This window comes from Rousettus aegyptiacus, unplaced genomic scaffold, assembly GCF_014176215.1.
Source record: "Rousettus aegyptiacus isolate mRouAeg1 unplaced genomic scaffold, mRouAeg1.p scaffold_m13_p_8, whole genome shotgun sequence".
NCBI classification, from domain to species: domain Eukaryota; kingdom Metazoa; phylum Chordata; class Mammalia; order Chiroptera; family Pteropodidae; genus Rousettus; species Rousettus aegyptiacus.
The window spans coordinates 8949954-8966423 of NW_023416311.1; the positions used below are offsets into that span (position 1 = coordinate 8949954).

The window sequence follows — 16470 nt, forward strand, 5'->3', positions numbered from 1 at the left end:
GGGTTTCATGGAGCTCTTCCCTTCTCTGCCTTAGTCAGGATGGGGTCTCGGGTATCCCACTGAAATGCCACTTCTGTTCTTAAACAAGGAAAAAGATACAAACTCATTACTAGTTATGTTTCTATCATTCATTTACCCATCAAACGAGTGAAAGAAAACAGGCTTGGTTAATATATTTCGTAAAAGGAAAAAAAGGAGAAAAAACTTGGGTTAAAGGTCCTCTCTCTTCTTGGACTCTAAGGGCCCCATCTGGCTAAAGCCATTCCTGCCTTATAATGAGCCAACACCCAGTTTCCGCCAGAGGACGTGAGTCACCAGTTTCAAGGTAATTACCTAAATTTGAGGGAGAGGGTCTTTCTCCAAAGATAGAAGGAGAAAAAAGACTTAATAGGTTTACTAAAAAAAATTAAGAATTTTGCAAACGATGGCCCCTATCACTATCACTCAAAGACCCGGCTCCCCATGGCCTCTAGGGGATAGGATATAGGGGAAAGGTCGTTGGTCATGGTAGCTCAGGGAATTGGGTCACAGCTCTGCTGACTGGTCGATTGATTGGGGGCTAAGATAGGGGGCAGGTGATCATCACATCAGGTCCTGACGTCAGCCGTGGCATGGTCCCATCTGGTTTCACGAGGTTGTGGTCCACTTTCACTGGTCCAGGGCTGAAACTTCACTGAGGTCAAGGTGTTATCTTTAGTTTGACGGAAACTTTGCTGTAGTTCGGGGTCTGGTTATTGTATTTTCGTTGTGGTTGGTAGACCCGAGGCTTTATTCTTGAGAGAGTTTGATGCTGACCAGGGCTTGATGGTCAAGGGAAGGGACGTGATGTATGTGCAAAGTCGGAATAATCTGGTTGAAGGAAAGCGAGTGAACAAAGCTGGCTTGAATTAAGGAAGAAGTCATTCTAAAGAAGTTAAGTTCTTATGTGGTTACGATCTCAACCCTCCAGTCTGGTCCTGTCACCTGTCTGAATCGAAACCTTCCGTGGTTCTCTAGAAGTTAATGACCAAACTCCTTATCATGGATGACAGTCTAATGGTGCCTCGGATGCTGTTGCTGCCTCATAAATGAGCCCTAAACTTTGTGGTTTAAATAACTTCTATCTTGTTCACGGTTTCGTGGGGCAGAATTTTGGGTCGGGCTCAGCTGGGCTGTTTGTCTGCTCGACGTGGCTTCAGTTGGGCGTTTAAAACCCGGGATCTGCTCTGAAGACGGCTCGCTCATATTTCACTCCCCAAACTGAGTTTAAAATCATGGGAAATTGTTCCTTTCAAAGAGATCTAAGGAAACTCTCCTGGTGTATGGATTATTATTTCATCGTTTGCAAGGGCCTTGCCTCTTGACCAGTGACAGTTTGAATTTTAACTAATTTTGTCCTATTCCCCATCTACATAGCTAATCCGCTGACATCCCTTGCCGGCCATTGTAATGTCTATGCGTTGGATGTTTGGAGCCCAGCGGGTGGGGTTCCCATCACCCCAGCACAGTCCCGCCACCCGTGGTTCCCGCTGGAGGGGAGCAAAACCTTTTCTTCGTCTCTCTTTTATTTTTATTTTTCCAGTTAGAGTTGACATTCTATATTACTTTATATTAGTTTCAGATGTACAGGGTCATAGACATTTATATAATTTACAAAGTGATCCCCACCCCCCCGGCCCTGGTCAGTTTACTCCTCACATGGCACTATACGTACGTAGTTATTACAATTTACAGACTGTTTTTCCCTATGCTGCACTCAATAGCCTCGTGACTATTTTGTGGCTACCGATTTGTACTTCCTAAACCCTTTGCTTTTGTTACCCAGTCCCCAGAGCCCTCTCTCATCCCGCAACCATCAGCTTGTCCTCTGTATCTGAGTCTGTTTTCATTTCCTGTCCCTCTTAGGCTCTGTGAATTTGAGAAAAGACAGAGTAATAGGTGAAAAGGAATACGATGTTTAATATTTTTACGTGCACGTGCACGGAGGCTTCAGAGAAAATCAGTGAAACCCCAAAGAAAGGGTTAGACTTGAGGGCTTTAACAAAGGGAGATAAATAAATTATGGAGAAATGGCAAGACAAAAGGAAGGGGTTTGGGCTCCAGGTTGGGGTACACTGTGGGAAGGGAACTAGGAAATGCATAGTAAATAAGAGTTGTTTAGAAAGGTTTGTTATGCAGACTCTCTCGGGGGGGCAATCTCTGGTCTTCTTGGTACTAGAGAGGGGAACACATTTACAAATGGAAATTTATGCCACTTTTACAAAGGGAACTTTATGCCCTGATTTTAGGTAGAGAACTCTTCCTATCTCTGCCTTGTTTCTACCTTCACCTCAACATAATCCTTATGCCAAAGTGACTTATTTTGGGGTGGCACGTTCTGATCCCCATCACCATGGATAAATTTAAAAAATCAAGTACCCGCACCCCCCACTCCACAGTCTCATGAAGCTGAAAGGTAGGAACTGATTGCGGCATTAGATTTCTGCATTACAGTGTTCTTGTTTGTTTAATTCTTTTACTCCCTCCTCTGGATTTGTGTAACGAGTAATGGGTAAAAGTGTTAGGCTGTGTCCAAGTCTTGGCTACTTCAGCTGCCAACAGCCAGTTCAAGATGAGGTCTCAATCTGATGATGTTGGACACATCTCCCTGAGGGAAGACCTCTCCAGAAGACTGGGGGGGTGGGGGTGGGGGGAAGGGCTTTGTGTCTTTGTCATTGGTGGGAAAAAGCCACCTCCCAACCACAGCGTGTGGCTAGGAGCACCCAGGAGGACCCACCTCCGTGGTATACTGGGTGAGGGCTGTTATGAACAAATCGTGGTCCCCAGTGAAGAGTGACTGTATGAGTTTCCTTAGAGCTGCTGTAACAGATGCCCACAGACTTGTTGGTTTAAAACAGCAGAAATGCGTTTTCTCACAGTTTTAGAAGCCAGAAGTTCAACATCAAGATAATGGCAGGGCCGCATTCCCTCCGAAGTCTCTAGGAGAGAATCCTTTCTTAACCTGTCCAGCTGCTGGTGGCTCCCGGGTTTCCTTATCTTGTGGCTGCATTTCTCTCTTCAAGCTCTGCCTCTTTCTTCATACTGAGAATGTGTTCACATGTGATTTTTACAAGGATTTTCTTCTATCTCCGTGGCCACCTCTGAGTGACATGCCGTCTCTTGCTGAGACAAGGGCTGGGACCCTCTTGCTCCAGTAAATTAGCAGTTACCTGGGACATATGGTATTTCTAATTCCCTTATCCTTTAGCAAAGGTTTTATTTCATTCTTTGCTTTCTATCGTTTGCTAATAAGGACTTGCTTTGTCTTTGGTATTTTATATCATCTCATTAAATTCCTTACAATGGCCTTGTATCAATTAGGGTTCTTGGTCTCATGCAACAGACTAGGTTAAGTAAGGAAAGAATGAGGGAGAGGAGGGAGGTAGGGAAGGAGCCTATTATGAAAATGTAGGAGTTAGCACTGCCTTCGCTTTATACATGGAGGAAAAGGAAGCGCAGAGAAATGAAATGTGTTGGAACTGGCTTTCAGCCCCAAGGGTTTGTTTGTGAAATTCATACTCTATGAAAGAAGCGTATGAGATATGTTACTTTCCAGGACAGTTGGACAAACTAGTGTGCCCTACTCAAGTCCCCAGAGCGAGGATGTGCTTCCTCTGTCTGGGGACTCCCCACAATCTTAGGGAGGGAGCCATCGAAGTTATAGAAAAAGGAATTTATTCTAGGGCTAGACGTGGCCTGGTGTGGGAGAGCTGGTGGAGGTGGCTATGCAAACTGTTCCCTCTGGATCCAGTACTGAGCCTGGGGTCTGGACGTCAACGAGGAGGCAGTTGGGAAGGATGGATGCGGATGACAGAAAGCACAAACTAGACGTGCGACTGTGTGTCACCACCTCCGCCCTTGAAACCACGGGAATCGTGGGTCTGTGGGAAAAGCACGGAGCAGCGCACGTACGGGCCCTGTTCTCGGACAGGCCCAGGGCATCTCTGGCTGAAGCCGCAGGTCTGTGAGCCAGCAGCTCAGCAAGTGGGCATAAACCGCCACGCTCCGACGCCCTGTGTCTTTCAGAACGCAAAACGTATCGACCTCCGAATCAGTGTCTCATCACCAACGCTAACCTTCGAACGGCCAGGGGACATCCCGGGAGAGGTGGTTCCAGCTTAGCGACACGGACACGGTACAGAACCGCCACACCTGCCTTTGAGTGTCAAGGGCGATGCAGTGTACTGCTCTATAATGCCAGAGGTTTGCTTTCCTGTTCACCTGCGGCTTCGGCACCTGCCCTAACATAAGCCAATCAGGTGTGTGTCTGAGGTTTTGGTTCTGGAGCCACGAGACAGCAGCAACAGTGGTGAATTCCTCCTGTCCCGCCCTTCCGGGCCCCACGAGGCAGCACGGTGTGGTGTATGCGGCAGGAACCTAGGACCAGAGCGCTGGGTTTGAATGGGCTGGGCCTCTGTGCCTTGGGCGAGCCGTCTAAACTCTGGCCAGTTTTCCCATCTTTAAAATGGGTAGAAAACTTCTTAGCATATCATTACATTGTAGAATGTGAATTGCATAAAGTCAGACTTAATTTGTCGCAACCTTTTCCCTCTCCTCTTCCCCAAGCCTGAATCTCTCAGCTCCACGGTGATGCCAAGGGCTACCTAATAGCCTTTTCTCAATCTATTCAATTTTAGCTCATCAGACTTTGGTCCTGTTGCTCAGAGGAGGTGTAAGTTTCCCAACAAAGGTCTGTGAAGTGTTTCATGGCGCCAGTGGGGTCTGCTCTTTGTACTAGGTACTGGGTCTCTTCAGTGTCACTGGTAACGGTGGAGAATCTCGTTCCTGCCCTCCAAAAGGGGAGACACATTAATGCTCTAAGATGCTTGCTGTCAAGCCTTCCTCCCTGGTCCTACTACTGTGAAAGCTTTGAAAGACTTGCGTGCTGATCGACATTGCCGATTCACCGGTCAGGGGTGCGGTTTCACTTTGGTGACACATACCGAAATCTCGTTCACGGTCTGTGGGTTTCCCTTAGTGAGTGACTGTCTAGCTTACATCAACCTGAGGTACAATCCTCCCCGAAGGGGAGCCCTTGTCCCGGGCCACAGGATGCGCTCCATTGGTGAGCCCGAAATGAGGCCGCAGAGGGCAGCTCATCCCATTCATCTCAGCCCAGAATCTGGCTCTTTCGGTCGTAATGTTTTAGAAGGGAAAGACACAGGAGACTGAAAAATAACAGCTTTATTCATAGCTGAAGAAGTGAAGGCATCTACAAATGCCAAGGAAAACCATTCTCTGTTCATTTTTAAAATCTCAGTGCCTTGGAGGCCTGAACTTTCACTATGTAACAGAAAAGAATGCCTCTCTTTAACAGAGTCTTTCACACTAATGGTTATCTTCCCATTTGCTCAACATCCCATGGTGTTTGTCCCATCAGGCCCTGAATTACCAAGTCTGTTCACTCATTTTGAGTTTCTTGGGTTCTCTGTGCCAGCCACAGCTTCAGCAAAGTGGCCCCTCAGATGGAGAAGTGCACAGGACATGTCTACCAGAGACCCTTAGTGCAATGATGGCAGCCAGGAAATGAGCAAAACGTAGCATTAGGGAATCATCAAATTAAAGCCTTAAATCTAAGGCAGACAATTCCATTTTCCTCAACTGAAATAGTGGGTTGGATGCTTTTGTAAAAGATATTGTATGTTTTGTGTACACAGCACACAATGCATAACTAATTTTATTATACATATGTATACAGATTTAGGGAATACCTCCAGATTATTTCCCATATGATAGACGGTTAAAAAAAGGTGGGGGGAGGGGGTGAGGGCACAAATTAATAGCCCTTAGAATTTGAACAGAATGGGAAGACATTTATGTTCATTTTCATAAAATCTTGGTGGAGATGCACCCTAGGGATCACCTGGCCTCAGTAAAGAACTGATTTTTCTTGTACTTATACTGACCACAGGCAGATGACCAAAAGCTGATTGTCAAGAGAGTAAATGGTGGCTGCTCGTATCCTCGGGCTTCTGATAGCAGCAACTCCACAGTCACCAAAGGTACGATACACAGCACAGCTTAGAAACATGGATCCACGATAGTGTGTGTTCTGGAATATATCCATTGGGAGTACTTATTGAATGCAAATCATAAATTCATAAAACTGGAGGCCACTACAACATGGGGAAGAGGACTGTCCCTCTACAAAGGGCTCACACTCTACTCTGACTGGCCCTTCGAGATGGCACATTGTAAATAAACAACTTAAATATGAAAAAAAAAATACCAAAGTAGTACAGTATATAATTAATGAAGATTTTTCTTTTAACTAAGACCTTCAGAAAACCCAGGGATAGCTTTTATATCACAAAATGGTCCGTATCGCCCAAAAATATCTTTCGATTGGACAGTGAAATAATATTTGCTGGAAGCTAAAAACTGAGATAGAGTACAGGCCATTGGGAGTGGTAAAGCTTTAATTTCTCCGATTTTCTTCCAAACCAACTTATTACTGGGGTTCTCATGGCACAGGAAGAGGTGGTAGCTTTCCACGGGCGCACACTTGGGATTGATTTTGGTGATGTTCCAAGTCAGGGCGATGCCCTTGGGTCTCAGCACCCGTTTCACTTTAAGCTCAGGCTTCTGGGGAGGAAGTGTGTCCCGGATTTTGTCTCCCAGTTCAGGTAGCAGTGATGGTGGTTCTGGGAGAGGTGGCAGATGCTCAAAGGATTCAGGAACCTAAAACACATGTGTAAAAACTCTAGTGAGACAAATTGGTGGGTTCTAATTCTTTTAAAGTGATCAGCTGCAGTTCTACCAAATCCTAAGAATGAAAGGATGCTTCAAGAATATGTGAGGCTGGATCCAGGCTTTTCGAGGTTAAGCTTCTTTCGGAGTTAACATTCTACACGGGAATATCACTAACCCCGCGCTGGGGTTAGTGATATTCCATCTCATTTCCAAACTGTGGTCCTCAACACTGTGCTCATTTACATAAAGAGTGTGCGTGGATGAGAACCCCTATTTCCCCCCATCCTCATCAACAATGGCTATTATTCTTAAAACAAAAATCTTTTCCAATTTGTGGAGTAAAAATTCTATTTGTTTTAATTTCTAGCTTCTAGAAAATTCAATGACATTATTTTAATCGTGTAAATAGACTCAAAATAGCACATTTTAAAAAGCACATTACAGTACTTTCTAAGCTGAAATATGACCCCGATTTTTTTTTTTTTTTGGATGAGTAAAACGTTCACTTCCATTTCCACTCAATTTGGATGACTGTCCCCACACAGCGTTTCATGTTAGTACCTGGGTTGCACTTTGTGCCACTTGAGGCGTCGTCTCTTTTGAGATTGAAACAGCTTTCATAGGTGACTCCAGGGTGGATACGGGATTTTCTGTGAACAACACAAGTTTTAAGAAGTTAAACTGATCTGCAATAATCAATTCCTTAGCCTTCAAGCACAGAACAGTCTGAACCCTGGGTGGATGCTAACTTCTAAAAATTCCAGAAATGTGAACATATCTAATAAGCAGTAAAAACCATTTTAGATCCCTTGTGTATGCAGTCATATAACGGTTTCATATACATTATGAACCTATCCAAATCAAATTTGTTAAACCTGTAAGTTTCTTTTGACTGACGTGGGTAATTAAGAGTGCATTGTGTTTCAAAGTTAATTTCATTAGTCACTTCATTTACTGGTGTTAAAAAATCTTTTTAGAAGAGGTAATGACTTTATGATTTTAATTGTCAGAGTCTGTACTGGTTTTAATAATTAGGACTAGATTTGTAAAAGCATAAATAGGTTAATCATCACACAAAAGGTGATATAAACGACCTTTAATTTTTCAAGTGAACAGTTTCATACAAAAAAGATTCTAATACAACTTTCCATAACTAACGTTCCTTCTTTCAACAGTTTGTAGAAGTTTATAAAGCTAGAAGTTTTCAGGGTCTAAGTCATTAAGAATTTGCATATCTTTGCACATGTTAAGGAGTTTAGATTTTACCCTAAAGACAAAAACATAACCAGATTTGTATATAAGAAATAATATTTTAGTGGCAACTTAGAGCATTCATTAAAAGGATTAAGTTAGAAATATTAGTTCTAAAGTTATGGCAATGGACCAGGCCAAAGGTGATGAAATTCTACAATGAGAAAGTATGAATCAGATCTGTTAGCTTCTCAGGAGACAGAAATGATGGGCTTGAAAACTGACTAGATGTTGGAATGAGACAGATCCAAGAGTCGAGCAACTCTTCCACTCCTGGCTTGGGAAAATGGGTGAGCTATTGATATCATTCACCGAGTCGGGAATATGGGAAACAACCCACATCTGACCTGACTGGTACTCAGAACTGCACATTCCAGAGGACAGACTCACATCACCATGAGTTAGCATCATGAATGAGCATAAGTTATCCTTCCATTTGCTAGATTTCAAACTGAAGTCACCAAGTCAGAGGTATGACTTACTTTGTTAAGCACTGAATTAATCTGTGTTCTTACTTTGTATTTTACTGTATCTCAAATCTTGTATCATGCAGTTTAGAAACAATTCAGTAATCTTAATCATTAAAAGGAACTGATTACTTCATTATGGGCTTTATTTTTCAAATTTATATTTTTAATCTTCATGTTGAAACTGGAAATTGAAGGGTTTTTAAATCTTATCATGAGGTACCTGGAGATTCCAATGGCTCCAACCTTTTTTGGGTCCACAGTTGAAAGGGGAGAAGGAATTGGACTACGTACTTCCTATATAATCTTCATTTTAAAAATATTACATAACTTAGTTATGCTAAGAAGTAGAATTCAAATGTTTCATCAAGAAAGTACCATAAACATTCACATGCAGTTATTAAGAGATGAAACTTTACAACTGCTTACTGGCCCCAGAGGACTATATTTTATTCTTTTTGTTTCAGTCTGAGAAAGAGGCCACTTTGTCTCTCTCCATCTACATTTTCATGTTACGCCTTTGAACCCTGAGAAGGAATTCATCTATTGAGATGGACCTGGACTCATTATGGTTAACCAGGCCTAAAGCCAAAACGAGGGTCTAGTGGCCACGTACTGACAGGGGCCTCTCGTGCACTCTGTATGCTGGGAAGGACCAGAACTGAGCTGTTTCCCACACTATGCCCTGCACGCTTACGCCACTTGCGTCAAGCACTACAGAGAAGTTCTTTATTCTGTCATCGCCATGTTATCACTCAACCAACAGACTATGACCTGCCCCGACCAATTATAACTGTACAAAATGTACCCTTATTTGCATTTATACCAAGCAATCCAAATTGTACAATTTGGAAACCTCATTTACATGAAATGCACTAAAATGGGAACTATTGGTGGGAGATTTTCCATAAAAAATGGCCTTCCCTTCGTCTTGGCAGAGCACACTTTCAGGCTCTGTATTCATGGTTTGCAAACTATTATTTGAATAAATTACCTTTTTTCACTCCCGTGCCTTTTGTTGGATTTGTTTATATGCTCTAGCATCCTCTCACAACCTCTATTGTTACGGTTAAGGAAGAAAATATGGTGCCACAGGTAGAAAAGAGATTGAGAATAGCCCCCAACAACCCAGATGTCTTTCAATGAGTGACTGGATAAACTATTATACATAAACTATTATATACCCTACCATGGAATACTACTCAACAATAAAAAGGAATACTACTGATAACACACGACAACTTGGATGGGCCTCGAAGGGAATTATGCTAAGTAACGACACACACCGTGTCATCACATTTGTCTCAAATCCACAGAATAACAATTACAGAGGTAGAAACAGATTAGCAGTAGCCAAAGTTTAGGGACTGGGGACAGGAGGTAGATGTAGCTATGAAGGGGTAAGCATGAGGGAACCCTGGAGTATAATCTGTGTGATTTGATTGTGGCACCAATTATACAAATCTACACGTGGTAAAATTGCACAGAACTATAAAAACACACTAACATCCTAAAACAAACCTTGTAAACAGGTCAAACGCATTTTGAATTGTTACCCTTCCCTCTTTTTTAAAAAAGGAAAGACAAATCTTTTACCTGTGTTGCAGTTTGACAGGTCTTCTTCCGTCAGGTCAATCACAGAATCAAGTTTCTTTGTTTTTAAAGCCTGAAAAGTTATGTTAAAAAAATGTTTTGCCTCAATAACAGAAAATAATTTTTAAAAATAAAACATCTTTAATATTACCATATAGAAGCTAGAGATTGAACATTCTCTAAGTCTTCATGGTTTAATTTAACTCTACTATGAAAAGAAAGTCATGAAATACTGTATAGTTTCTGAAAATATGACTAAACAGAATCTAAATAAGTTAATTAAGTTAATTTGGTAAGGAAGTATGATTGTTAAATATGTTTATCATCTGTTTGCCTGTTAATGTTTAAGCTAGACTGGAACCTGATTAAGCTAACTATTCAGACATTAATTTCTCAGAGAATGAATTTCCCAAAGAATGAATAACAAAGCTGAGTCATCCAACATGTAGCAACAGTAAAGTTCCTAGAACTAACGAATTTAAATAAACAACATTCGCAGACAATATTTATTACCTACCGTAACTTCAGCTTTAGCATCAGGTGAATTGTGAGAATTTCCTGATGAAATTTTTCCAGTATCTAAAAGAAAATTATTAAAATATGAACATTTGACAAGTTTATTAAATGATTAAATATTTATGGACTTTGTAATACATAAATGCTGAAACACAATAATGAGAATGATAATTAACAGTTTATTATACAATAATAAAAAGTAACTCAACCACCTATTTCGAAGACTGATGAGCAAGTTAAAAAAATCTAATTTTTGTTTGAAAGATTTTATCCTGTAACTTTACAACTGTATTGGTAACTCTGTTTTGAAAACCTATATGTAAATTAATAGCAAATAAACTTGGAGACATACACATTTTTTATTCACAATATCTTTAGACTACCTCAGAGAGCTGAGGGGCATCCTTCCTAGAACCAGTAGAAAGCCTCAGGCAGATGCTTAATACCCCTTAAACTCCCTGATTCATAGTCTTAACTGCCTAAACCCGATGAGCAATTAAGTAGCTGTACATGTGGAGGCAAAGTTTTATGAGATTAAGATGCAAATACTCTAATATATAGTAAAAAATAAAAAGGAAACGTAGAATTTTAAATGACGAATTATTAGCCAACAAGATAGCTAATTTGCAAAGAAATTTATTGGAAATTTAAGGTTAAAGATTTTTTTATATAAACGTAATAAGAGAGAAACTCTAAAGAGCAACGAAAAGTACTATAAAAACACCAAAAGTTAAAAATCAAAGAACTAAAGAATAGCTAAACTTTAAATCTTAAGTATACTATAACTTAAAAGGTAAAACAAAAAAACAAAGCACTAACACAGGCCAGCGCAAACAAGAAAAAATAATGTATATGAAAAGGTAAGTAGTTTTCTAACTTACAAAGCCATTAAACAATTAGTAAAGAAACAAAAAGCCATGAGTCGATAAAACACAAGGTTAAAAAGAAACCTCAATTAAATTAAGAGATCATTTACTTATTCAGGTAATATTAACCAAATATAAATTAGAGCACTTGTGAGAGTAGAATTTTATTAAAAGAATATTCAAATCTCTAATTTCTAATTTGATCATATTTTAACCAACTTAAGATACCTGTTAGATTTGATGTAATTGGTGTTGTCAAACTAGGGCTTTCCACAGAAATCAACATAACATCATCGTTACTAAAATGATAAAAAAAATTAAACAAAAAATAAACTAAACATGTATTTTTTAAAACTTAAACACACAATCAATCGTTAGAATTCTTCTAACTTAACCTTTATAACTGACATGTTTTAACCTAATAATTGTGGGGGTGAAACCGAAATGATAAAACCAAATACCTATGTACTACCAATTACATGACCAAAAGTTTATGGAGATCCAATAATAATGGACTCTTAAAACTTAGTAGAGCTCTACTTACAATGGATCCAATCTAGAAGTATACAATATACATAAGTGTGTAAAATATAGTCACTCTCGCACATACACTCGCCTTCATGAAAATGAAACATGTAGCTGAAAAAACTCCATTAAGATTTTTTGACTCTTTTGTAGGACTGTAACAAATAAAGCTATTAAAAATTAATTCTGCGACTACCTCGTTATAGTAGCAGTATTTACCACACTTTTACTAAACTGAGGCATTGATGGTAAATAATGCTAATTATGGCTACAGAATATCCTGGGTCAGAAGACTGTCTTCTGCTCCCATTTGACCTTGATACCACTTTTATGAGTTAGGCATTTAAATAAAAATTTTAAAGAAAATCTTGATGTAAATTTTATCAAGCTTGTAAAATTTTAGATGAATTTTCTATGCATAGGGTTATACCAAGTTCTTATAGATATATTTAATATTTGGCTTTTGTATTGAGGTCTATAATCCATTTCAAGCTATTTTTGTATATGGCGTTAGTTAAGAGTTGAGGTCTACTTTTCCCCTCTGGTTATTCCAACGACGTTTCTTGAAAAGATTATCTTTTCACCATTAAATTAACTTGGCATTTTAGTTGAAAATCAATGGACTATATATATACTTTCTATTCTGTCCATTGATTTATATGTCTATCCTTTACCAATACCATTGTCTTAATTACTACAGATTTACAGTAAGTCTTGAACTCAGGTAGTTAAATGTCTTCCAACTTTGTTTTTCTTTTATAACATTGTTTTCATCTTCTAGGTCTTTCGAATTTCACATAAATTTTCAATCGCCTTGTTACTTTCTATAAAAAATGCTGGCAGGATTTTGATTGAGATTGCATTAAATGTACAAAACAATTTGGGCAAAGTGATATTAATATAAATTTTCTGATTACTGAATGTGGCATATCTCACCATATCTCCCTTAACTTCACTCGGCAATATTTTGTACTTTTAAAAATTAATATTTTTATAGAGCAATTTTAGCTTATAGTTAAATTAAGTGGAAAGTACAGTGTTCCTATATACCCAGTTCCTCACCCCCCGCAACCTCCTCCACTACCAAAATCCTGTACCAAAGTGGTACGCTTGTTACAACCTACACTGACACATCATTATCACCCCAAGTCCGTAGTTTATAATAGGGTTCGCCCTTATGTTGTACATTCTATGGGTTTTGCCAAATGAATAATGGCACGTGTTCGCCACTCCAGTATCACACAGAGTCATTTCTCTACCCTACATATCCCTTGTGCTCTGCCTGTTCATCCCGCTCCAGTAACCCCTGGCAACATCTCGTTTTTTTTTTATAGTTTTGTCCGTTCTAGAATGTGAAAGTTGGAATCGTACAGTATATGTAGACTTCTTGGATTGGCTTTTCACTCGGTAGTATGCATTTAAGATACTCCCAAGTCTTTTCATAGCCTGAAAGCTCATTTCCTTTTTAGCACTGTTAATATTACATTATCTGAACACACCACAGTTTATTTACCCATTTACCTACTAAAGAACATCTTCGTTGCTTCCAAGTTTTGGCAATTAAGAATGAAACTGCATTTTATGCTTCTATTTTTTTTTCCTTTCTCAACATATCGATTATACTTCTAAGTGGTTGCCCTATAATTTGCAATACACATTTACAGCGAATTCAAGTCTACTTTCAAATAACACTATATTGCTTCACAAGTATCTCATAACAAAACATTCCCAATTTTTCATCCATGTTCCTTCAATCATTACCATCATTCATTTCACTTTTACGTAAGCACACACACACGCATGCACAATCACACTGTTACTATGATTTTGAATGAACTCTTGTCTGTTAAATCAATGAAGAAAAATAAGTTTCTATTTTATCTTCGCTCATTCCTTCCATGATCTTTTCTTTATGTAGATCTGATGTTCTAACATATTTTCCTTTGATATAATTTTTATGACATGATGTAAAGGTTCTTTGAAAAATTTTTAACATTTCTTGTAAGGCAGGTCTACTGACAACAAATATCCTAAATTTTTGTTTGTTTAAGTCTTTATTTCTTCTTCACTTATGAAGGATAATTTTGGAGTACTTAATTTTAGGTTGGTGGTTTTGTCCTCACAACACTTAAGATTTTTACCCCACTTTCTTGCTTGCATAGTTTTTAAGAAGTCAGATGCAATTTTAATCTTTCCTCTTCTATAAGTAAGCTGTTTTTTTCCCCTGGCTTCTTTCAAGATTTTATCTTTGCTATTCTAAAATTTAAATATGATATGCCAAAGTGTAGTATTTTTGGTATTTATCTGCTGGGTGTTCTCTAAGGTTCCCAGATCTGTGGCTTGGTATCTAACATTAATTTGGAGAAAATTCTTAGTCATTATTCCTTTGAATGTTCATTTGTTCCTTCCCCCATGATATTCTCACTGTATGCCACTCCCTTTGTAGTTGCCCAAGTTCTTGGATAGTCTTTTTTTTTTTTTTTCCCTAGGGGGAGGGGGTTCTTTTTTTCCTTTTTATTTTTTTATCTTGGAAGTTTCTAGTCATATTCTCAAGCTCAGCGATTCATCGGCTGTGTCTAACAAGTCCATCAGAGACACTTTTCAATTGTTAGTGCTTTTAATACTAAGCATTTCTTTTTCTTTAGAATTTCCATCTCTCTGCTTAAATTATCCACCTGTTCCTGAATTTTATCTACATTTTCCATTAAAGCCCTTAGCATACTAATCATAGTTTTTCAAAACTCCCAGTTTGATAATCCCAACATTCCTGCCATATTTGATTTGATACTTGTACAGTCTTTTCAAATTGTGTGGGTTTTTTTTTTTCTTGCCTTTTAGTACATCTTGTAATTTTATTAAAAGGTGGACAGGTACCGGGTAAAAGGAATTATAGTAAACAGGCCTTTAGTAATAGAGTGGTGATATAGTAATACAAGTCTAGTAGCATTCTACTAGACCTATGATTAGGTCTCAGTCTTTTAGTGAGCCTGTGCCCGTGGCATGTAAACTTCACTAGTGCTTCTCTGTCCCAGCCCCCCACCCCACCCCAGCTTAGGTGAGACAGGCTGGCTGGAGGGGGCTACAGTTGGGTATTTCTCTTCCTCCATGTGGAAGGCTAGGGGGAGAAGGAGCTGGATATTTCCTTTCCCCCAGATAGGTTAAGCTCTGAAAATAGTTTCTGCTGATGGCAGGCCTTGTTAAGAGAAAGCTCTGGTGCATTTCAAAAGGTTCCTTTTACCTTCCCTCTGCTGGAAGCATGAGAGGATTTTTCTGCAATATTCTGAGGACCTGGTAGAGCTTCTGTAGGTAAACTTCACGAAACTGTGGGAGTCCTCCTATAAATGCCCTCCTACCCACCAGAGTTTTAGATTTTCCTACCTCTGCACTAGTTCCCGTGGTTTCTGCTCATGGATTTCTGTCCCAATTCCGGTATGTTGTGATTCTCAGTTTCTGCCTGTTTGTCTCTCTAATTCTGGGAGCAGTAGTTTGTTCTGTGACCCTTCTTCTCTGATGGATCTACAAAGAGTTGTTGGCTTGGCAGGGGCTGCACTCATGTGAAGGCATGACTGGGGCTGGAGGTTCTGCTTCTACAGTGGCTTATTCAAATGGCTGCTGGCAGAGTGCCTTGCCATCTGCATAGGTTGCTTGATATCCTCGAGTAACTTATGCTTGCTGCCATCCTATTGTGGCAGTTAATGTGCCCCAGAGCAAGCAGTCTGAGAGAAAGCAAGGAAGCTATGACATCTTTTATGATCTAGTTACATACTGTCACTTTTACCGTTTCAATTTGCTGTCACTACGTATAGCCCAAGAAGGGAATTAGGCTCCACCTTTTTAAGGGAAGAGTATCAAAAATATAGGGTGAACCCACTCCGATGGAAGATATCATCATTTAGAGCCTCTGTAATTTTCAATACACAATGTCCCATATGCAAACAAAAAAAATTAAGAAAGCGGATAGGACTCATGGACATGGACTACAGACTAGTGGTTACCAGAGGGTAGGAGGTGGAGAAGGAGGCGGGAGGTAGACGCGGTAACGGGGATCAAATATGGAGCGGTAGGAGGAGGGTGAAGTGGGTAAAGGGGATCAAATATATGGTAGCTGAAGGAAACTGGAGTTTGTGTGGTATACACAACAGAATATACAGATGTCAAATTATAATGTACACCTCAAAATTATATAATTGTATTAACCAAGGTTACCCCAATAAACTTAATTAAAAAAAATTTTTTTAAAAAGAGGACAAAGATGAAGAATAGCAAATAGAGCTCAAGGTTACCTAGATACCAGAGTCATAAGAAATGGATCAGAAAATAACAGTGATAAAATATTTAACACATGGATGACAAAATAAAAAATTTCACCAGAGAATTTGAATCTATAAAAAGGAATCCAATGGAAAGAAGAAAACTGAAAATTAAACTGAAATTAAGAACTCAATACATGGGCTTAACGGCCACTTGGATCTTGCTGAAGAAAAGATTAATAAACTGGAAAGTATCCAAACTACAGCATGGAGAACAAAAAAGATGGAATA

At 39.4% G+C, this 16470-nt stretch overlaps 2 protein-coding genes across 12 annotated transcripts in view; one reads left to right on the plus strand and one right to left on the minus strand.

Annotated features, from left to right (window-relative positions):
* Nucleotides 1-227: 227 nt before the first annotated feature.
* Nucleotides 228-16470, plus strand: part of GRIN2A (glutamate ionotropic receptor NMDA type subunit 2A) — a 522696-nt gene continuing 506453 nt past the window's right edge. For 3 of the 7 annotated variants that reach the window (XM_036225800.1, XM_036225809.1, XM_036225808.1), the window contains exons 1-3: nt 228-325; nt 4045-4277; nt 5930-6020. The gene's annotated coding sequence lies outside the window, so the exon portion shown is untranslated. The remainder of the gene's footprint in view (nt 326-4044; nt 4278-5929; nt 6021-16470) is intronic. The other 4 variants (XM_036225803.1, XM_036225801.1, XM_036225804.1 and 1 more) reach the window with 4 other exon arrangements.
* Nucleotides 5188-16470, minus strand: part of ATF7IP2 (activating transcription factor 7 interacting protein 2) — a 50061-nt gene continuing 38778 nt past the window's right edge. For all 5 annotated transcript variants that reach the window (XM_016159637.2, XM_016159634.2, XM_016159635.2 and 2 more), the window contains 5 exons: nt 11633-11703; nt 10540-10601; nt 10026-10095; nt 7273-7361; nt 5188-6699 (listed from right to left, as the gene is read on the minus strand). In XM_016159637.2, coding sequence (XP_016015123.1) covers nt 6286-6699; nt 7273-7361; nt 10026-10095; nt 10540-10601; nt 11633-11703 — 706 coding nt within the window. In that variant the 3' untranslated portion in view covers nt 5188-6285. The remainder of the gene's footprint in view (nt 6700-7272; nt 7362-10025; nt 10096-10539; nt 10602-11632; nt 11704-16470) is intronic.